Below are 23,259 nucleotides of genomic sequence, written 5' to 3' on the forward strand. Positions count from 1 at the left end.
CTCTCTTTTTCTTTCTCTCTCCTGCCACCCTGTCTCTCTTTCTCTCTCTGAACTTTTTCCTTTGGAAGCTATTCAGTTTAGGGAGAGAAGGTAAGAGAAGGAAGGGTGGAATCTCTCACAAGTTCTTCCTGTCCCTTGATGTTGGATGATGTCCACTCATGGCTCCAACTTAAGAGTTTTTGAGCATTTCTTCAGCTCCACCCCTCCACCCATCAACAGCGAGCCAGGAGCTGCCAGTCCAACAAAGGCCAGTTTCCTTGTAGCTTACGAATTCTCAAGAAGCTCATTTTCTCCCTTTTCCTTGCCTTTACAAATAATGTTTTCCATTGACTGAAATAGACTTATTGCAACTACACATAACTTGAAATAGACAACTTCTTATTGGAGCAGAAAATGAAAAGTGCCTCAAAAGCAGGGACATATACACGATTTGATTACCTCATCGAAGACCTTGGAAACAACATGCTTGTCCAGGATGGGGACATAGGTGGGGCTGTGTGGGACTGTGGTCGCTGACAGGGCATCCGTGATGGTGAGCTTCTTGGCAACCAGGCCGTGGACCTGCAGCCAGTCTGCTGAAGATGTATCTGCAGAGCTAAGGACAATAGACTGGGGTGTTTTAAAACATACAACTTGACAGGCAACAAACACACAAGACTGTCCACATGAATGAAAGCACTCACTCGTCGTCATAAACTTGGCTTCTTTCTTGAATCAATCTTGATGATGAGTTGTCACTCAGACACTCATTTCTCTGTAGGGCAGTTTCTGTGGAAGGAGAAATGACATATATTGTCCTCATAAATAGGGTTTAAATCAAAATGCAACAAGGATCATGTGTACCGTGACTGACATGTGAGAGGACTTCAAAAAATTCACAGAAAGATGGAATTAAAAGATGAGTTTATTTTGGTTCAAAAAATTTTGAAATCAAGCACATGAGGGATCTTCAAAAATTCATGGAAAATGTATATCATGAACAACTACATTGGTTCCAAAAAAATTTTTGGCATCCAAAGACACTTGGCTTTTATTTTATTTTCCATGAATGCTTGCAGTCCCCTCATATTATGTCAAGATGGATTCTCAGGCAAGAATCATTTGCAAGACCAACTTGATAGGTGAACATGGCACTGTCATTGTTTTGTGTATCTCCGCAGCTTACTTCCTTTGAGTCTCTCTCCATGGAGGGAAGAGCCATACTCATTGTCTGGAAGACACCTCTAAAATATATGCCACAAGCTACCAATAACTACTGACTGCCCAGGGTTGACCTCAGTAGACTTCCTCCGAGTTACATAGGAGAGGCTTGGTCAACATTTCGGTTTCTAATAGTTTGTGTTGTGGTTCCTCAGCTCTACACAAAAAAACAAAAATCCTGTTGGGTTTGTGAACTCAAAATCTCCACATTAATATCTGGGGATTTAAATGTATACCCTTACACAAGCTTGGATTAGGAGCATATGTGGGTGTGAGTTAACTAAATGTCTAAGAAGTCATACCATAATCATCATAGGACAAGCTCTTCAAGGAGTGTGCATGTAGCAGACTGATGGGCTTACCGAAACCCAGGAAACTACATCACACAGATCAGCACTGCGGGAGACACATGAGGTGTGCATTTGTCACCCAAGCTTCCTGCTACCTAGGGGACTGTATGTATGCATGTTTGGGATTTATTATTTATCAAGTATGAGGGACCTTCAAAAAGTTAATGGAAAATGTGTGCCATACAAAAACTATGCACAGGTTACAAAAAAAATTTTGTACCAAAATAAACAACTTTAATTATATTTTTCTATGAAATTTCTGCAATACTCTTCCACTTGAAAAATAAGGAAAAGCACTATAGGAATTAAACTTTTTTAAAAATCTATTACTTCGATAATAATAATCCTATCAATAGGAATAAATATTGAGTGGGAATATATTTTCCTCACATTTCACTCCCAAAAGCTGACAATTTGGAGCCAGAGAGGTCTGGTCCAACTTGGCTCATTGGATGGTACCACTTGTGAATGAAGGAAAGAAAATAAATCAACCATGAAGTATTTGAGTTTAAAATGCAAATCACAGAGTGGCAGTGAGCATTACCACTAGCATTGCAATTTATGTTTTTTGAAAGGCAGAGTGACAGAGAGAGAGGGAGACACAGAAAGAGATCTCCCATCTGCTGGTTTACTCCGTAAGTGGCACAAGGGCCAGGGCTGAGCCAGGACAAAGCCAGGAGTCAGAACTCCTTCCACGTCTTCTGTGTGGGTATCAGGATCCCAAGCACTTGGGCCATCTTCCACTGCCTTCCCAGGTTCATTTGCATGCAGCTGCATCAGAAGTGGAGCAGTTAGAACTCATATGGGTGCTCTGATATGCGATGTTAGCTTTGCAAATGGCAGCTTGACCTGCTGTGCCACAACGCCAGCCTCGTACCAGCACTGTAGTTACGTGAGCCCTGCACGGACTTGTATAAAACACTCAGGTGCTGTAAGCGTAAGCGTAGCCCTGAGAAACAGTTCACTAAAGCAGGTAGACGTGATTTACAAGGGATTCATCTGAATAGGAAGCAGTCTGGGCCCATTTAAGTTAGGATTTCCCCCAAACACACCTACACCCAGATGCTTCAGGAGCAAACACACTGAGCAAAGGGAGGCCAGTGTGGGTTTCCTGGGATAGAGACTCTCTGGCTTGCCTTTGTCCTTAGGAGCAGGGTTGCAGCTGCTAGAGATGCAGGGGCTGTCCTTCTCACTGCTGGCTGAGCTCCTGAGGGCTGACATCTGGCTTCTGAGCAGGCTGGTTTTGGTTGATTCTGTAGGTGTCGCATGGAAAAGGGTTAAATCAATTTGTTTGGATCCTTAAGAGTTTCCCAACACTCAGAGGATGGTCCTGCCACAAACTGAATGCCACATAATACTTTGCTTCCCTTATCTGAATTCAAGGGGTACTCCTCCAGGAGAGAAATCCGCTTCCTAGCTTATTCAGGTTGTTGGAAGAATTCAGTCCCTTGCAGTTGTAGGATGGAGGTCTCATTTCCTTTCTCAGCTCCTTAAGCCACCCGATTTCTTCTCACACAGCCCTAGTTAATCTTCAAGCCAGCACTGGGGTACTGAATTCCTCCCCTGGTTCAAAGCTCTTGGACATTCGCTTTTGCTGCTAGCTGGAGAAAGCTCCTGTTTCTACGGGCTTGTGTGATTACACAGGACTCGCCCAGGTAAGCCTGTCTTCAGGCCGATATAACATAGTTGGGAGAGTCATGTCTCATCATATTAAAAAGTTGCATGGCTGGGGGCAGGACGTCTTTGGCAAGCTGTTGTAGAAATTTTGTCTACCACAGTTGCTGTCCAGACCTTTATTTAGATTAGTTTTACTCTCAGTTGGGTCCCTTCAACCAGTAAGTGGGCACTTATCAAATGCTGATATTTAATCTGTATGCTTTAGAGGACCATGAACCTGTGCCAGGACATCTTGGTTCCTTTTCATGGTGTAACCTACACCAAGTGATTGTAGTACACAAGTTAGAGGCTCAAGGGTCAAGGCCTTATGAAAGCTTTCATGAATGGACTGTGTCTGTTTTCAACACAAGGAACTCACCCTCTCCTACATGATACAGATGGTCCGGGTAAACATCAGTTAGTAATCTGCCAGTGGCCTATCCTGAGCACAGAAAAGCAACACCAGAATTGTCTCCATGCATGGAGATGGCAGTGTGCTATGTGGCAGTCACTGTTTTTCTGGGTACCAAGAGGGAGTGAGTCCTGTCTTGGTAATCTCTGCCACCAGAAGTTAAGGTAGATAAATTTTCTTGGGAGCTGTGTCTGCAAGCAAAAGAAATAAACGGTCCACACAGGAGAGTTCATCTTCTGCTGACTACATTGGCAGCTCCTTCTCCCTAGATCATTACACAGAAACAACCAGATACATGAGTGAGCCAAACTTAAAATGAAATTTACCTAAAAACTGTACTATTTCCCAAACCTGCAGAGACTGAATAAAAACAGGTTTTCCTGGCAGTAGATTCAAGCATTTGCCCCACTTCCGAAACTGTACAGTGACTCACTACAATTCTTTACCCCTCTACATCAAAAGTGGAAACCAAATTTCAACACATGGCTGCCTGTTAATACCAAAGAAACCAAATTGAAGTGAAAAATGGCCAAAGTGACGAAAGGTTATAAAATGTTTAGGACAAACAGCAAATAAAGTTATATGCTGTTTATTTATTTATTTTTTGAAAGAGTTTCTGAGTGAGAGGGAAAGATACAAAGAGAGATCTTCCATCTGCTGGTTCACTTCCCAGGTGACCCAACAGCTAGGGCTGGGCCAGGCCAAAAGTCAAAAGCCAGGAGCTTCCTCCAGGTCTCCCACATGGGTAGCAAAGGCACAAACACTTGGGCCATCTCTGCTGACTTTCCCAGGCCACTATCAGGGAGCTGGATTGGAAGTGGAGCAGCCAAGACATGAACCAGTGCCCATATGGGATGCCGGCACTGCAGGTGGTGGCTTTACCTGCTGCACCACAATGCCAGTCCCTATGTACTATTTAACATTGGGAATATGTCCTGAGAAATGCATTGTTAGGTGATTTCATCATTGTGTGGATACTATGGAGTGGATTTATACAAACTAAGATGGGTACGATGTCACTAGGCAATATAATCTTTTTTTTTTTTTAAGATTTATTTTATTTATTTGAAAGACAGTTACAGAGAGAAGTAGAGACAGAGAGAAAGGTCTTCCATCCGCTGGTTCACTCCCCAAATGGCTGCAACGGCTGGAGCTGCGCCGATCTGAAGCCAGGAGCCAGGAGCTTCTTCCTGGTCTCCCACGTGGGTGCAGGGGCCCAAGGACTTGGGCCATCTTCTACTGCTTTCCCAGGCCATAGCAGAGAGCTGGATCAGAAGAGGAGCAGCCGGGACTAGAACCAGTGCCATTATAGGATGCCGGCACTTCAGGCCAGGGCATTAACCCACTGAGCCACAGCGCCAGCCCCGGCAATATAATCTTAAAAAGACCACTGAAATGTTGCTACGTGGCACACGACTGTAGCAACTCTGGACAAACCCAGGTTTACTAGGGAGCACAAGCAGGACTGACAAAAACAATACAGCCACGCAAATGGCCTGCTATGGAAAACCTCTTGGCCCCCGTGGGTCTAAGACACTGCGCCCATGTACGAGACACTAGAAGCAAGTAGACAGACTGCACAAGAAGCTCTGAGCTACAGCAAGCAGCCATACTACGAAGCCTCTTTGTTTTGTTTCAAAGATGCTCTCCCCTGCCCGAGACATGGAGAACTCAAAATACAGCAGTGGGAGAAGTCACCAACCCATCCCCCCTGCCTCCGTGAGATGCACCTAATACCTGGCCGTTGGAAATTTGCTGTACCTCAGGCACTACTGGCAGGGACCAGGAGGAGCCCAAAAGACACCAGAAAAGCAAGATTAAAATATAATTATATTACTGTTGGAACCACAGCCCACACAAGACAGCCAAGGCCTACAAGCTAAATATAAACAAGGTGTCTACCTCCCAAAATAAAAGATTTAAATATAATCCTGAGTCCTTTACATAACAGACAAGATGTATAGGATACTACAAACAATTACCCATCATATCAAGAACCAAGAAAATCATAATCTAAATGAGAAATAGAAAAAAAACCCCACCTGGAATCCTATGAGTCGATCAAGATGGATCAGATCCAACATGGGAAGCAGGCCACACAGCAGACTCATAGAATGACAAATACCAGCACTCTGGCCTCAGAATCAGCCCTTAATGCATTCAGATCTGGCTAAAAAGCCCATGAGAGCATTTCAAGCATGGAAAGTTAAGACACTGTGGCAAAAAATGACCTACATGAATGATCTTTGTGAGTGAGATCCCAGCGGAAAGAAGGGGCCATCAAAGAAGGAGGTACCTTTCTCTGAAGGGAGGAGAAAACTTCCACTTTGATTATGGCCTTGTCGGAGTTTGTGAACTCAAGAGACTTCCATAGCCTTGGCAGCCCATGACAAGAGCCTTGGGTGATTACTGATGTCATAAATGAGAGTGTCAGTTGTTAAATCAACAACGGGAGTCACTGTGCACTTGCTCCCCATGTAGGACCTCTGTCCTTAATGTGTTGTACTATGAGAATTAATGGTAAAACTAGTCTTCAAACAATACTTTATACTTTGTATATCTGTGTGGGTAAAAACTGTTGAAATCTTTACTTAGTAGAGAGTTGATATTCTGTATATAAAGATAGTTAAAAATTAATCTTAATGAAGAATGGGATAGGAAAGGGAGTAGGAGATGGGCTGGTTTGTGGGTGGGAGGGTGGGTGTGGGGAGGAAGAACTGCTATAATCCAAAAGCTGTACCTATGAAATTTATATTTATTAAATAAAAACTTTCTAAAAAATGAAAAAGATGGATCATAAGTTGGAATATCTGACAAAGACTTCAAAGGAGCTGTCCATAAAAATGCTTCAATGTTTGATGAGAAATTCTTTTGAATCAAATGAACAGATAGAAAAAAACTGATAAAACCTCTAGTGAGATTAAAAAAGACAAAAAAAAGGCAGATCCAAAGGACTAATCAACAATAAAACACGGAATATCACTACAGATTTTGCAGATATTGAAAAGATAACAAAAGAATATAATGAACAGGGCCAGTGCTGTGGCGTAGTAGGTTAAGCCTCCGCCTGTAGCACCAGCATCCCATATGGGAACCACCTGGAGTCCAGCTGTTCCTTTACTGATCCAGCTCTCTGCTTATTGCCTAGGAAAGCAGTGGAAGATGGCGTAAGCTCTTGGGCCCCTGCACTCACACAGAAGACATGGAGGAAGCTCCTGGCTCCTGGTTTCGGATCAGCCCAGCTCTGGCCGTTGTAGCCATTTGGGGAGTAAACTAGTGGATGGAATATCTCTCCCTCTCTAATTTTGTAATTCTGCCTCTCAAATAAATAAATAAATAAATCTTTTTTTTTAAAAAAGAATATAATGAACAAATTTGCCCTCATAAATTTGACAAATTAGAAAATAATGGACTAATTCCTCAAAACCCACAAACTTCCAAAATCCAACAAAGATAAAATGAATGACACAAATAGATTTAAAACCATTATAAAAATTTAATTCATAGTAGTAGGCATTTGGTACAGCGATTAAGACACTCACATTCCATATAAGCATCCCTGTGTTTGAGTCTTGGCTCTGCTTCCAATTCAGCCTCCTGCTAATGTGCATTCTGGGAGGCAGCAGGTGATGGTTTACGAACTTGAGTTGCTGCTACCTTTGTGGGAGACCTGGACTCAGTCCCAAGCTCCTGGCTTCAGCCTGGCCTAGCTCTGGCTGTTGCAGGCATTTCGGGAGTGGATGTGGAGCAGTGGATAAAGGAACAGTAGATAAAAGAGCTAGTGTGTTCTCTCTCTCTCTCTCCCCTTCTCCCTCTCCCTCTCTCTCTTTCCCTCTCTCCTTCTCTCCCTGTGTGTATGTAGGTGCCTTTTAAATAAGTAAAAATAAATTTGAAAAAAAAAAACACAAAAATAAAACAAATTGAATTTATAATTTAAAAAAACTCCTGAAAAAGAAACTCCAAGTTCACATGGCCCTATGACACTTTTACCAAACTTCCAAAGAAGAATAACATCAATTTCTCCCAGGGATAGAAGGGGGTGGGGTGGGGGGCGACTTCTTAACTCATTTGATGAAGAAAGTATTAGCTTGTTACCCAAACCAGATAAAGGCAGTATCAAAAAAAGAAAGGAAACTACTGACCAATAGTGTTCATGAACTTCGATTCAAAAATCCTCTACAAAAGATAAGCTGATTTAATTCAGCAATTTATTCAAAGAATTATACACAGCAAATGGTACTGGAACAACATCCATAGGCCACAGGAAAAAAAAGTGGGGAGGGAAGAAGAAAAGGAGAGAAAAAGAAATGACCTAAATGTCACACCTTATACAAAAGTGAGCTCAGAGGACAGACTCAAATATAACACATAAAGCTGTAAGACATCTAAAAGAAAAAAGGTCAGAATAAAAATCTTCAAGAATAAAAGCTAAGGAAAGAGTTCTTAGATTGGACATCAAAAGTATGATCCAGCAAAGACTAATCAAATGCACCTCACCAAAATTAAAATTTTTGATCTGTAAAAGGCCCTATGGAGAGGATGCAAAGACAAGCCATAGACTTGGAGAACGTATTTGCAAATGACATATCTGGCAAAGACCTAGTATCTAGAACATATGAAGAACTTTTTAAAAACTCAACAGTAAAAAAACAAAGCATTCATTTAGAAAATGAGCAAAATGCATGTATACACATTTAACCAACAAGGATTTACACATAGCAAGTCAGTGTGCAAAAAGACATTCAGCTAATTAAGACCTTCATGAGATATTACACCATTATCAGAAAGATTAAAATAAAAAATAGTGGCACCTCATACTGGCCACTCATTCACTCTGTGAAATGGCACAGTCACTTTGGAAAATGGATGGATGTTTTCCTTAAAATTAAGCATTCAATTATCATGACTCAGCAATTATACTCTTGGACAATTATTTTAAATAAATGGAAATTTACACTTATATAAGCTTTGTGCATGAATGTATGTAACTGCTTTATGTGTAATAGCCAAAAATTAGAAATGATTTAGGTGTCCTTCAACAGGTAAGTGTTTAAACCATCTGTGGCACATCCATCTCTTGGATTGTGACTTAGACAGAAAAAGGAATCAAGGAATACTGGCATATGCAGAATCTTAGATGAATCTCCAGTAAATTAAGCTGAGTGTAAAAGTAGTCAACTCCAGGGGCTGGCGCCGGCTCACTTGGTTAATCCTCCGCCTGCGGCACCGGCATCCCATATGGGCACTGGGTTTTAGTCCCGGTTGCTCCTCTTCCAGTCCAGCTTTCTGCTGTGGCCCGGGAGGGCAGTGGAGGATGGCCCAGGTGCTTCGACTCCTGCACCCGCATGGGAGACTAGGAGGAAGAACCTGGCTCCTGGCTTTGGATCGGTGCAGTGCCAGCCGTAGCGGCCATTTTGGGGGGTGAACCTACGGAAGGAAGACCTTTCTCTCTGTCTCTCTTTCTCACTATCTATATCTCTACCTGCCAAATAAATTTAAAAAAAAAAGGAGCACAGGCTCTATTAAAAAAAAAATAGTCAACTCCAGAAGGATACATACAAGTCCATTGCTATAAATGGCAACACTGTAGAAATACAGACCCTGGTAGTTGTCCAGGGTTAGAGAAGGGTTGCAGTGGGTGAGCACAGTATAAAAGGGCAACATGAAGGACCATGTGATGATGGAAACATGAACTCACATAGGGATATGGACCTAAATACAATACTGGAACAATCTAAATAAGACCTGTGGATTGTATCAACCTTAACAGCCTGGCTTCCATATTATACTATTATTTTATAAGATGTTACCATTGGGAGAAATGCTGTGAAGGGTAGGTATATGGAGGTTATGTGAATGTACAATTATCTTAATACAATTTCAATTTAAAAAATCCAACAGGTTTAAGGCTTTTAAAATTATACTATGCAGATTTAGTTTTCTTTGATTGTCATGCATTGAGGGAAAACCAATAAGAGTCAAACTACTTTGTTCACCAGTACCTGCATGGAGAACTTTCTTTCTCTGAATCTTTTGATTTGAAAGGTCCTCTGGTACTTTCAGCATCTTTAACGAAGTGGTTTGTGTTGATTCAACATCAGATTGAGGTTTTGCACATTTTTCTGGTGTTGAAATTATTGAAGAGATTTCCTTCTGATGCCTGTTTTGATTTAGATTTTAAAAAGAGATTAAATAAAAAAGGAGAGGAAAAAGAAATTTGCTGTCAAGAAAGCAGAGTTAAGTCAACACACTCATGTTACACATTGCAGATTTCAAGAAGAGATTTGGATTAACGTGAGAAGAGTCATTTCTCATTGCCCAGGCAAAAGAGTGGATGAGGGGACGGTGGGCTCAGCCCTGGAGTCACAAGACACCACTCACATCACAGGTCTATTCCTTCCCTCGAAGTCACTCAACCCTCCCTAAACGTCTTTCCTTTTCTCATCTATAAACTGCAGGAAACTTCACCAGTGCACCTCTACAAGAGGCTGGTGTGAGGACTACAATGAGGCAGAGCTGGTTAAAAACATACGAGCATTATAGGGATCCACGTCTCTTACCCAAGAGTCAACTAGCAAGCTGTTAGAAAAGCTAGAGAGGTCAGCGCCGCGGCTCACTAGGCTAATCCTCCGCCTAGCGGCGCCGGCACACCAGGTTCTAGTCCCGGTTGGGGCACCGGATTCTGTCCCGGTTGCCCCTCTTCCAGGCCAGCTCTCTGCTGTGGCCTGAGAGTGCAGTGGAGGATGGCCCAGGTGCTTGGGCCCTGCACCCCATGGGAGACCAGGAGAAGCACCTGGCTCCTGGCTCCTGCCATCGGATCAGCGTGGTGCGCCGGCTGCAGCGCGCTGGCCACGGCAGCCATTGGAGGGTGAATCAACGGCAAAAGGAAGACCTTTCTCTCTGTCTCTCTCTCTCTCTCACTGTCCACTCTGCCTGTCGAAAAAAAAGAAAAGAAAAGCTAGGGAAAGAAAATTCCTACTTTAGGCCGGCACTGCGGCTCACTAGGCTAATCCTCCACCTAGCGGCGCCGGCACACCGGGTTCTAGTCCCGGTTGGGGTGCCGGATTCTGTCCCGGTTGCCCCTCTTCCAGGCCAGCTCCCTGCTGTGGCCAGGGAGTGCAGTGGAGGATGGCCCAAGTGCTTGGGCCCTGCACCCCATGGGAGACCAGGAAAAGCACCTGGCTCCTGGCTTCTGCCATCGGATCAGCGTGGTGCGCCGGCCGCAGCGCGCCAGCCGCGGCGGCCATTGGAGGGTGAACCAACGGCAAAGGAAGACCTTTCTCTCTGTCTCTCTCTCTCACTGTCCACTCTGCCTGTCAAAAAAAAAAAAAAATTCCTACTTTGGACCTCCCGTGCCAGTACCAGATCTCAGGGAACCATTCAGGGGAAGATCTGGGACCAGGAGGGATCCAGAAATGCTTGAGTGTTTTCCCAGACATTTCTTTCTGTGAAGCTTCTCTGAACATAAAAGTCACAAAAAGAAAGTTTCCAGAACCATCTCCTGCCTTAATATAAAGGGTGGCTTCCCTCCTCTGCGAGTCCTCCTAGACCTACACTGAATACCTCCACGGAGCATCTAATCCATCTTCCACACATAAACCTTGCTGTGACTGTACCCACACTGCATCCATGGCGGAAGGACCAGGCTTACATTCATTTGTGCAACCCTGTTCTCCTGGTATGTGATTTGTATTCACTAATTCTTTGGGGAAAAAAATAAAAGATCCCGGGGCTCTAACATTTCTGTCACCTGGTAGAAAACTTGAAAAAGCCAGTTGGTTGTTGACTGTAGATAATTAACTTTTCCTGAAGTTACAAGGAATCTAGAAGCATAATACCTATAGAAGGAGGCATTGCCTCTTTACTCTTTATTCTTGCCTTTATGTAAAGTCAGAACTCACTCCACAACAGGTCTACTGTCACTGAATCCACCCCAGAGCCCTGTAACTATCACTTTACTGGTGTCACAGGTGAGAGAACCGGGGTTCAACAACTTGCCCAAAATCATCTCGCATGTAATGGTTGCAACATTAAAATGCTGCTCTGACTCCAAAATCTGCTCCCTTTAGTTCCCAAAAAGAAAGAAAAGCCAGCACCACGGCTCAATGGACTAATCCTCCACCTGCAGCGCCGGCACACCGGGTTCTAGTCCCGGTTGCCCCTCTTCCAGGCCAGCTCTCTGCTGTGGCCTGGGGGTGCAGTGGAGGATGGCCCAAGTGCTTGGGCCCTGCACCCCATGGGAAACCAGGAGAAGCACCTGGCTCCTGGCTTCGGATCAGCACAATGCTCCGGCTGCAGCACGCCGGCCACAGTGGCCATTGGAGGGTGAATCAAGGGAAAAGGAAGACCTTTCTCTCTGTCTCTCTCTCTCACTGTCCACTCTCCTTGTCAAAAAAAAAAAAAAAAAGATAGAAAGAGAAAAGACTACATCCTCTATTTAAGCAAACAGCAGACAGCCGACTGACCAATTTCAACTTTCAAATAACAGCTGGTCATTTTTTTTCCCCCAAGTTTTTTTTTTTTTTTTTTTTTTTTTTTTTTTTTTTTTTAGTTTGATTAAATCAGGGGAAGAAGATAAAGTAGTGGCTGACATAGTGAGAAGGTAATTTACACTTATGGGCTGCGCGTTTTCTTTAGTCTTAAATTCTTGGTTCACATTTTCTGAGTTTAGAAGATTTAAGAGGCAGGCCGGCGCCACAGCTCACTAGGCTAATCCTCCGCCTAGCGGCGCCGGCACACCGGGTTCTAGTCCCGGTTGGGGCGCCGGATTCTGTCCCGGTTGCCCCTCTTCCAGGCCAGCTCTCTGCTGTGGCCAGGGAGTGCAGTGGAGGATGGCCCAAGTCCTTGGGCCCTGCACCCCATGGGAGACCAGGAAAAGCACCTGGCTCCTGGCTCCTGCCATCGGATCAGCGCGGTGCACCGGCTGCGGCAGCCATTGGAGGGTGAACCAATGGCAAAAGGAAGACCTTTCTCTCTGTCTCTCTCTCTCACTGTCCACTCTGCCTGTCAAAAAAAAAAAAAAAAAGATTTAAGAGGCATCTTCAAAAAGTTCATGGAAAATATGAATTATGAAAAATATATGCAAGGATTTCAAATATTTTTGTACCAAAATAAACCTATTATTTAATTCCTTTTCTCCAACCAGCTTTCAGAAGTGCCTTGTATCTGTGCTTTCCCAAATACTTAAAATATAAGGCTGTAGGGCCCACGCCATGGCTCACTTGGTTAATCCTCTGCTTGCGGCACCGGCATCCCATATGGGCGCCGTTTCTAGTCCCGGTTGCTCCTCTTCCAGTCCAGCTCTCTGCTGTGGCCCGGGAAGGCAGTGGAGGATGGCCCAAGTGCTTGGGCCCTGCACTCGAATGGGAGACCAGGAGGAAGCACCTGGCTCCTGGCTTCGGATCAGCACAGCGCACTTGCCATAGCAGCCATTTGGGGGTGAACCAATGGAAGGAAGACCTTTCTCTTTGTCTCTCTCTTTCACTGTCTAACTCTGCCTTTCTAATAATAGTAATATATATATACACACACACATATATATATGGCTGTAAATCTCATTTTAAGTAAGCCCATTATAACACTGATCTCTTTTTTCTGATTTTATGTCCAGGCCCTGCCCCCAGAACAATTAGTTTTCAATTAACTAATAGCAAGAAAGTGAATTTTGATGAACAGAAGTTCTGATTAATAAATATATTTTCAGCTTCTTTCTATTTTGCTGTCACTCTTTCAAATAAAAAATGTTCCTGCCAGGGTAGGCTGTGACTCTTGAATAACTATACAACGTTAAATCATTTCAGTAAAAGTTGGCATATTTCTTGCATGTTTGGAGTTGTTTTGATTTTGACTTGAAAATCTACCAGTTAGAAACGTATCAGAATTTTAAGTACAGAGTGGGGAAAGACTTGAGAAATTGTCTAGTCCAAACCCTACTGTCACAGTCACCATTTTAAAGATGAGGAACAGACCCACAGCCCTGGAGAGGTGTGCACAGAAGTTAAGGCACCGGCCGCGGTCACAAAATGTGAAGGCCACACCTTGGGTCTGAGTCAGATCTCTTTCACTCACACATGGCCCATCACTGCTTGGGTTGGAAGACCTGCCCACATTCAGTGGAGAGCACAAAGGGACACTCTCACCTCTTCAAGCCCTTTGTTATTAAGTTACTAATTCACTTTGTTTTTCAAAAAATCTGAACTTAATTGTACGAGGTGATTCTTTTCACTAAAAGAAACCTCGTGAAGCATTTCAGAAAGGAAGTGGGTCAAGGAGAGTGAGTCGAGTGTGCGAGGGGACGCCCAGCGGTGGGGATAACAGGCGGTTTGACAGGCTCACTTGTCTCCTTCCTTTTCCCCGTTGTACCACCAGTCCATGATCAAAGACTCAGAATAGAGGGTCTGCACTCTCTCCAGGTCTCTGTATCCCTGCTCCATTTCTTGAACTAGAAGAGTCAGATCTTCATTCTGCCAAAAAGGAAAAGTGAATACATCATGAGCTTCTATAAAAGGGTTCAGAGTTCAAATATTTCTAGCAGAAAGCCGACTGTCTCAAGAAAAGACAGATCTAAAGGTGTTCATGTAGTTTTTTTTTTTTTAAAGAATTATTCATTTATTTGAAAGTCAGAGCTACACACAGAGAGAGGAGAGGCAAAAAAAGAGAGAGAGAGAGAGACGGGGTGGGGGGCAGGCCTTCCATCCGATGGTTCACTCCCCCATTGACCACAACGGCTGGAGCTGCGCTGATCCGAAGCCAGGAACCAGGAGCATCCTCCGGGTCTCCCACGCAGGAGTAGGGGCCCAAAGACCTGGGCCACCTTCTACTGCTATCCCAAGTCACAGCAGAGAGCCAGATCAGAAGTGGAGCAGCTGGGTCTCGAGCTGGCGCACATATGGGATGCTGGCGCTTCAGGCCAGGGCGTCAACCCACTAAGCCACAGCGCTGGCCTTTATGTAGTTCTTACATTAACCCATTCAGCTTTATGGACATAGACTTCACATACAATAAACTGAACGTGTATAATAGTATAACATTGAAAAGTTCTGACATTCACACTTGTGAAAGCATCCTCAGTCAAGATAAAGAATATCGGGGCCAGCTCCGTGTTACCGAAGGTTAATCCTCTGCCTACGGCGCCAGCATCCAATATGGGCGCCGGTTCTACTCCCAGCTGCTCCTCTTCCAATCCAGCTCTCTGCTGTGGCCTGGGAAAGCAGTAGAAGATGGCGCAAGTGCTTGGGCCCCTGCACCCACATGGGAGACCCGGAAGAAGCACCTGGCTCCTGGCTTTGGATTGGTGCAGCGCCGGCCGTGTCGGCCATCTGGGGAGTGAACCAACAGAAGGAAGACCTTTCTCTCTGTCTCTCCCTCTCACTGTCTGTAACTCTACCTCTCAAATAAATAAATAAAATCTTTAAAAAAAAAAAAAGACGATATCCATCACCCCAAAAGTTCCCATATATCCCATTAGAATGAGCATGTCTACAACCCCCAAAAGTTCTTTTGTACACCATTACAAGTCTGTATTTATATAAATATAGAAATTACTCATCAGCTTTCTATCACCACACATTAGTTTCAGTTTTCTTGATTTTTATATTAATGTATTCCTAGAACATGTACTCTTTTATTCTGGCTTCCTTCTCTCATATAGGTGGAGTAACCCTTATATAAATGTTTGGGTCAAACATGTCTTGATTTCCAGATTTTGGAATATTTGCACTTACATGTGATATCTTGGGAATGAGATCCAATCTAAATATAAAATTCATTTATGTTTCATATCTACCTTATATATTTAGCCTAAAGGCAATTTTATAATATTTTTAGTGTATCTGAATTTTGATTGCAACTTCTCACATGAGGACACTGTGGAATTTTTCACTGGTGGAATCATGTCAACAATTTGATTAGAGATGTTCAACTTGTACATTTATTTTGAGATTCACCAGTGCTGCAGAGTCAATCAATAGCTTATGTGTTTCTAGTGCTGGGTAGTATTATACTATACACTAAATACCAAAGTTTATTTATCCATTCACTTGTTGATGGACATTTGAGATGTTTTCAGATCTCAGGTATTATATAATAAACACATGAACATTTGTGTACAAGTCTTTGTATGAATATTTGCTATCATTTCTCTTTTGCAAACTAGTGGGTGACATCATTGCATCACATGAATGTCAATGTCAAACATTTCTTTTACAAGATGTATTTATTGAGGCTGGCGCTGGGGTGTAGCAGGTGGGACCACTACCTGTGGTGCCAGCATGCCATATGGGCGCTGGTTTGAGTACCAGCTGATCCACTTCCAAACCAGCTCCCTGCTAATGTGCCTAGGAAGGCAGTGGAGGATGGCCTAAGTCCTTGGGCCCCTGCACCCATGTGTGGGACCTGGAAGAAGCTCCTGGTTCCTGGCTCTGGATGGGCCAAGCTCTGTCCATTGCAGCCATTTGGGGAGTGAGCCAGTGGAAGGAAGATCTCTCTCTCTCTCTCTCTCTCTCTCTCTCTCAGAGAGGGAGAAAGAGTATACCATCTGCTGGTACACTCTCCAAGTGGCTGCAATGGCCAGGGCGGGGCCAGGCCAAAGCCAGGATCTTTTTCCAGGTCTCCCAACTGGGTGGCAGGGGCCCAAGCACTTGGATCATTCATTGCTGCTTTTCCCAGGCCATTAGCAGGAAGCTGGAAAGGATGTGGAACAATCGGGATACAAATCAGTGCCCAAATAGGATGCTGATGTTGCAAGCGGCAGCTTTACCTGCTACACCACAGCACTGACCCCAATACCCAACTTGTGATGAAACTACCAAACTGCTTTGTAAAGTTGTTGTGCCAGTTTACATTCCTCAAGTGACGTAGGAGAGTTACAGTAACCCCTCCCCCAGCTCTTGCGTTCTTGGCATAGTCAGCATTCTCATTTTAGCCATTCTGATACCTTTAATCATAGCTTTCATTTGCATTTGCCTAATCACTAATGATGTCAGGAGAATTGTTTTAAAGTTTGACAAAACTGTACTTGCAGTAATACTGATACACCCATTTTTTTCTTTTGTTCTTTGATTTTTAAAAAAATTTTAGCTCCTACAAATAAGAGAAAAAATGTGGCATTTGTCTTTATGTGTCCTTTTTATATTCTTATTTGATATGCATATATCTTTTTGGTGAAGTGTATGTTTAAATATTTTGCCCATTATTTGAGTTTACTCATTATTTTTTTAAGATTTATTTATTCATTTGAAAGTCAGAGTAACACAGAGAGAGGAGAGGCAGAGAGAGAGTGAGGCCCTCCATCTACTGGCTCACCCCCCAAATGGCCGCAATGGCCGGAGCTGAGCCAATCCAAAGCCAGGAGCCAGGAACCTCCTCCAGGTCTCCCATGCGGGTGCAGGGGCCCAAGGACTTGGGCCATACTCTACTGCTTTCCCAAGCCACAGCAGAGAGCCGGATCGGAAGTGCAACAGCCAGGTCTCGAACTGGCGCCCATATGGGATGCCAATGCTTCAGGCCAGGGTGTTAACCCGCTATGCCAAAGCACCGGCCCCCACTATTGGTTTTGTGAGATACTTATATATTCTGTACATAAACCCTTTATTAAGTAAATAATTTAAAAATTTTCTCCCAATTTAGTTTGTCTTTTAATTGTCATAACATTTTTAAGAAAAGATGTCTTTAATTTTGTTCAACTCCAATGTATCAATTTATTCTTCTATGGATTACACTTTTGATATCTAAAATTTTTTTGTCTAACACAAAGTCACAAAGAATTTTTCCAATATTCTTCTCAAGGAAGAGAAAAACACAGATTTCATGCTTTGGTTCATGAATCCTTTTGTGTTAAATTTTGAATATGCTGTGAGGCATGGATCATTTATTTACATATGAATATTCAATTGTTCTATCATTTGTTGGGGGAAAATATTGTCCTTTCTTGATTAAATTGCCTTTGAAGTTTTGTTGAGGGTCAGTTGTCCGTATGAGTCAGTCTGTTTCTGGTTTATCTATCCCACTGTGTCAATCTAAGTGGTATCTTTACCCTAATTTCACACTGTCTTGATTACAATGGCTTTATATGTCTTGAAACATATAGTGTTGACTCCCTGACTTGGCTTTTTTTCACAGCTGTTTTGATCATTCTAAATCCTTTGCATTTCCACAAAATCAGTTAAATTTTTTTAAGTCTACTTGGATACATTTTAAAAATATTATTTATTTTGGGATTCCGGCAAGATGGCGGAATAGGAAGGGAGCACACTGATAGTCTGGGGAGAGATAGTTTAATAAAAGTGGAGATACTGCAGGTTCAAGGAAGAGTAGGGGAGGAAACAGCAGAAGAAACTCTTCTGGAACGCGTGACTCACAGCGGACCTGCGTGGAGAGCGTGGGAGCCCACAGTTCGGGACACCAGCGGCAGACTCAACACACCAGCGCTGGAACGCGAGGTGAGCCGAACCTCAATAGCCCGAGACACTGGCAGGCAAGCGGAGAGAGGAGACTAGAGGGAACAACCCCCGGGGGGGGGGGAAGTTCACAAGGCTAACTGGAAGAGAGAGAGAGAGAGAAAAAAAAAAGGGTGACTAGTATGGACACGGGTTTCTCTCTCTCCGCTCACCTCTCAAGGGCGAGCAAGACAAAGAGCAGGCGCCATCTTGGACATACGTCATAAGCAGAGCGACCTCAGGTCTGCACCGGCCCTGAGCCTAGCAGAAAAACCTGACTCTGGGCGGGGCGAATTAACAGGAGATTAGGACCTAGTAAATTTGTGGTGCTACTGAACTGAGACTGTGAAAAAAGAGACGGTGGGGGAGATAACTCACGGAATTCACGTGAGCACTCTCCAGAGACGCTACAATTCCGTAACTTTGGCAAACCAGTGGGAGGCTGAAGGAGAATTTGAGCCCACTCTGAGGGCCGAACAGATTCCCTGTGGGGTTCTTGGGAAAGAGCTTCTGATCTCTGGCTCCTGTGGGTATATCATTTGCCTGCTAACTACCTCCAACTTCGTTCAGCTGTGCAGAATTACTTCCCTTTTGAATCAAAAAAAAAAAAAAAAGAAAGAGAGAGAGAGAGATTTACCACGCCTAACCTGGGAGTGTCACCTTTGGCACACCAAACAGAGCTCTCAGGCCACACCCATCTCAAGCCCTAAGGCTCCATCAAAAACAGATAGTCCACTTAATCTAGAGTCATAGTAAACAAGAAAAAGCACCACAGTGAAGAAACCAAATATCTCCAATATGCCAAATAACAAACGCAAAAACCGAGGTAATAAAAACAAGGAAGTCACCATGACGCCCTCAAATGAAAAAGACACCCCAATTCAAGATTATGAAGATGATGAGATAGAAGAAATGCAAGAAGCAGATCTCAAAAAATTGATAAGAACATTAAGAAGTTCTCAAAAACAAATTCTTGAACTACAGAAATCCTTCATGGACAAGATAGAAAATCTCTCTCGTGAAAATGAAATATTAAGGAGGAATCAAAATGAAACGAAACAACTAGTACAACAGGAAACTGTGATAGTGACTGAAGTGAAGAATTCAATAGATCAAATGAAAAACACAATAGAGAGCCTTACAAACTGAATGGGTGAAGCAGAAGAGAGAATATCGGACTTAGAAGACAGAGAACAGGAAAGGATACAGTCAGACCAAAGAAAAGAAGAGGAAATTAGAAATCTAAAACATATTGTCAGGAATCTTCAGGATACTATTAAAAAAACCAACATTCGGGTTCTAGGAGTTCCTGAAGGCATGGAGAGGGAGAAAGGATTAGAAGGCCTTTTTAGTGAGATATTAGCAGAAAATTTCCCAGGTTTGGAGAAGGACAGAGAAATCCTAGTACAGGAAGCTCACAGAACCCCTAATAAACACGACCAAAAGAGATCCTCACCACGACACGTTGTAATTAAACTCTCCACAGTGAAACATAAAGAAAAGATCCTAAAATGTGCAAGAGAGAAACGTCAGATTACTCTCAGAGGATCTCCAATCAGACTCACAGCTGACTTCTCATCAGAAACTCTACAAGCTAGGAGGGAATGGCGAGCTATAGCCCAGGTACTAAGAGAAAAACTGCCAGCCCAGAATATTATATCTTGCAAAGCTATCATTTGTGAATGAAGGTGAAATAAAGACTTTTCATTGCAAACAGAAATTGAAAGAATTTGTTGCCACTTGTCCAGCCCTGCAAAAGATGCTTAAAAATGTGTTACACACAGAAACACAGAAACACGGTCATCAATATGAAAGAAGGTAAAGGAAGGAAACCAAGGAAGGAAACCTCACAGCAAAAGATCACAGGGAATTCAAAGCATATATTAGAACTTATCTTTGGCAAATGGCAGGGCAAAGTTACCACTTATCATTAGTCACATTGAACGTGAATGGCCTGAACTGTCCAGTTAAAAGACACCGATTGGCTGATTGGGTTAAGGAACAAAACCCATCTATTTGCTGCTTACAAGAAACACATCTTTCCAACAAAGATCCATACAGACTGAAAGTGAAAGGCTGGAAAAAGATATACCATGCCAACAGAAATGAAAAAAGAGCGGGTGTAGCCATCTTAATATCGGACAACATAAACTTTACCACAAAAACTGTTAAGAGAGACAAAGAGGGACACTATATCATGATTAAGGGATCAATTCAACAGGAAGATATAACAATTATCAATGTATATGCACCTAACTACAGGGCACCAGTTTATCTAAAAGATTTATTAACGGACTTAAAGGGAGACTTAGACCCCAATACAGTAGTACTGGGGGACTTCAATACTCCACTCTCAGAAATAGACAGATCATCCGGTCAGAAGATCAACAAGGATACAGTAGATTTAAACGACACTATAGCCCAAATGGATCTAACAGATATATACAGAACTTTCAATCCTACAGCTAAAGATTTTACATTCTTCTCAGCAGTACATGGAACCTTCTCTAGGATTGACCACATACTAGGCCATAAAGCAAGTCTCAGCAAATTCAAAAGAATTAGAATCATACCATGCAGCTTCTCAGACCATAAAGGAATGAAGTTGGAAATTAGCAACTCAGGAATCCCTAGAGCATACGCAAACACATGGAGATTGAACAACATGCTCCTGAATGAACAATGGGTCATAGCAGAAATCAAAAGAGAAATTAAAAACTTTCTGGAAGTAAATGAGGATAACAGCACAACATACCAAAACTTATGGGACGCAGCAAAAGCAGTGTTAAGAGGAAAGTTTATATCAATAGGTGCCTACATCAAGAAATTGGAAAGACACCAAATAGATGAGCTTTCAATTCACCTCAAGGATCTAGAAAACCTACAGCAAACCAGACCCAAACCTAGTAGGAGAAGAGAAATAATTAAAATCAGAGAAGAAATCAACAGGATTGAATCAAGAAAAACATTCCAAAAAATCAGCCAAACGAGGAGCTGGTTTTTTGAAAAAATGAACAAAATTGACACCCCATTGGCCCAACTAACTAAAAAAAGAAGAGAAAAGACCCAAATCAATAAAATCAGAGATGAAAAAAGAAATGTAACAACAGACACCACAGATATAAAAAGAATCATCAGAAATTACTACAAGGACTTGTATGCCAGCAAACAGGGAAACCTATCAGAAATGGATACATTCCTGGACACATGCAACCTGCCTAAATTGAACCAGGAAGACATCGAAAACCTAAACAGACCCATAACTGAGACAGAAATTGAAACAGTAATAAAGGCCCTCCCAACAAAGAAAAGCCCAGGACCAGATGGATTCACTGCTGAATTCTACCAGACGTTTAAAGAAGAACTAACTCCAATTCTTCTCAAACTATTCAGAACAATCGAAGAAGAGGGAATCCTCCCAAATTCTTTCTATGAAGCCAGCATCACCTTAATTCCTAAGCCAGAGAAAGATGCAGCACTGAAAGAGAATTACAGACCAATATCCCTGATGAACATAGATGCAAAAATCCTCAATAAAATTCTGGCCAATAGAATGCAACAACACATCAGAAAGATCATCCACCCAGACCAAGTGGGATTTATCCCTGGTATGCAGGGATGGTTTAACATTCACAAGACAATCAATGTGATACACCACATTAACAGACTGCAGAAGAAAAACCATATGATTATCTCAATAGATGCCGAGAAAGCATTTGATAAAATACAACACCCGTTCATGATAAAAACTCTAAGCAAACTGGGCTTGGAAGGAACATTCCTCAATACAATCAAAGCAATCTATGAAAAACCCACAGCCAACATCCTATTGAATGGGGAAAAGTTGGAAGCATTTCCACTGAGATCTGGTACCAGACAGGGATGCCCACTCTCACCACTGCTATTCAATATAGTTCTGGAGGTTCTAGCCAGAGCTATTAGGCAAGAAAAAGAAATTAAAGGGATACAAATTGGGAAGGAAGAACTCAAACTATCCCTCTTTGCAGATGACATGATTCTTTATTTAGGGGACCCAAAGAACTCTACTAAGAGACTATTGGAACTCATAGAAGATTTTGGCAAAGTAGCAGGGTATAAAATCAATGCACAAAAATCAACAGCCTTTGTATACACAGACAATGCCATGGCTGAGGAAGAACTTCTAAGATCAATCCCATTCACAATAGCCACAAAAACAATCAAATACCTTGGAATAAACTTAACCAAGGACGTTAAAGATCTCTACGATGAAAATTACAAAACCTTAAAGAAAGAAATAGAAGAGGATACCAAGAAATGGAAAAATCTTCCATGCTCATGGATTGGAAGAATCAATATCATCAAAATGTTCATTCTCCCAAAAGCAATTTATAGATTCAATGCAATACCAATCAAGATACCAAAGACATTCTTCTCAGATCTGGAAAAAATGGTGCTGAAATTTATATGGAGGCACAAGAGACCTCGAATAGCTAAAGCAATCTTGTACAACAAAAACAAAGCCGGAGGCATCACAATACCAGATTTCAGGACATACTACAGGGCAGTTGTAATCAAAACAGCATGGTACTGGTACAGAAACAGATGGATAGACCAATGGAACAGAATTGAAACACCAGAAATCAACCCAAACATCTACAGCCAACTTATATTTGATCAAGGATCTAAAACTAATTCCTGGAGTAAGGACAGTCTATTCAATAAATGGTGCTGGGAAAATTGGATTTCCACGTGCAGAATCATGAAGCAAGACCCCTACCTTACACCTTACACAAAAATCCACTCAACATGGATTAAAGACCTAAATCTATGACCTGATACCATCAAGTTACTAGAGAACATTGGAGAAACCCTTCAAGATATTGGCGCAGGCAAAGAATTTCTGGAAAAGACCCGGGAGGCACAGGCAGTCAAAGCCAAAATCAACTATTGGGATTGCATCAAATTGAGAAGTTTCTGTACTGCAAAAGAAACAGTCAGGAGAGTGAAGAGACAACCGACAGAATGGGAAAAAATATTTGCAAACTATGCAACAGATAAAGGGTTAATAACCAGAATCTACAAAGAGATCAAGAAACTCCACAAAAACAAAACCAACAACCCACTTAAGAGATGGGCCAAGGACCTCAATAGACATTTTTCAAAAGAGGAAATCCAAATGGCCAACAGGCACATGAAAAAATGTTCAAGGTCATTAGCAATCAGG

General features: G+C 42.6%; 1 protein-coding gene across 5 annotated transcripts in view; it reads right to left on the bottom strand.

Annotated features, from left to right (window-relative positions):
- Positions 1-23,259, bottom strand: part of VWA3B (von Willebrand factor A domain containing 3B) — a 275,082-nt gene that overhangs the window by 97,192 nt on the left and 154,631 nt on the right. For all 5 annotated transcript variants that reach the window (XR_007915479.2, XR_007915488.2, XM_051835635.2 and 2 more), the window contains exons 15-19: positions 13,954-14,081; positions 9,621-9,778; positions 2,687-2,803; positions 684-768; positions 439-595 (exon numbers count right to left, since the gene is read on the bottom strand). Coding sequence is in view for 3 of the 5 variants with exons in the window: in XM_051835635.2 (XP_051691595.2) it covers positions 439-595; positions 684-768; positions 2,687-2,803; positions 9,621-9,778; positions 13,954-14,081 (645 nt within the window). In the remaining 2 variants the exon portion in view is untranslated. The remainder of the gene's footprint in view (positions 1-438; positions 596-683; positions 769-2,686; positions 2,804-9,620; positions 9,779-13,953; positions 14,082-23,259) is intronic.

This window comes from Oryctolagus cuniculus, chromosome 2 (assembly GCF_964237555.1).
Source record: "Oryctolagus cuniculus chromosome 2, mOryCun1.1, whole genome shotgun sequence".
NCBI lineage: Eukaryota > Metazoa > Chordata > Mammalia > Lagomorpha > Leporidae > Oryctolagus > Oryctolagus cuniculus.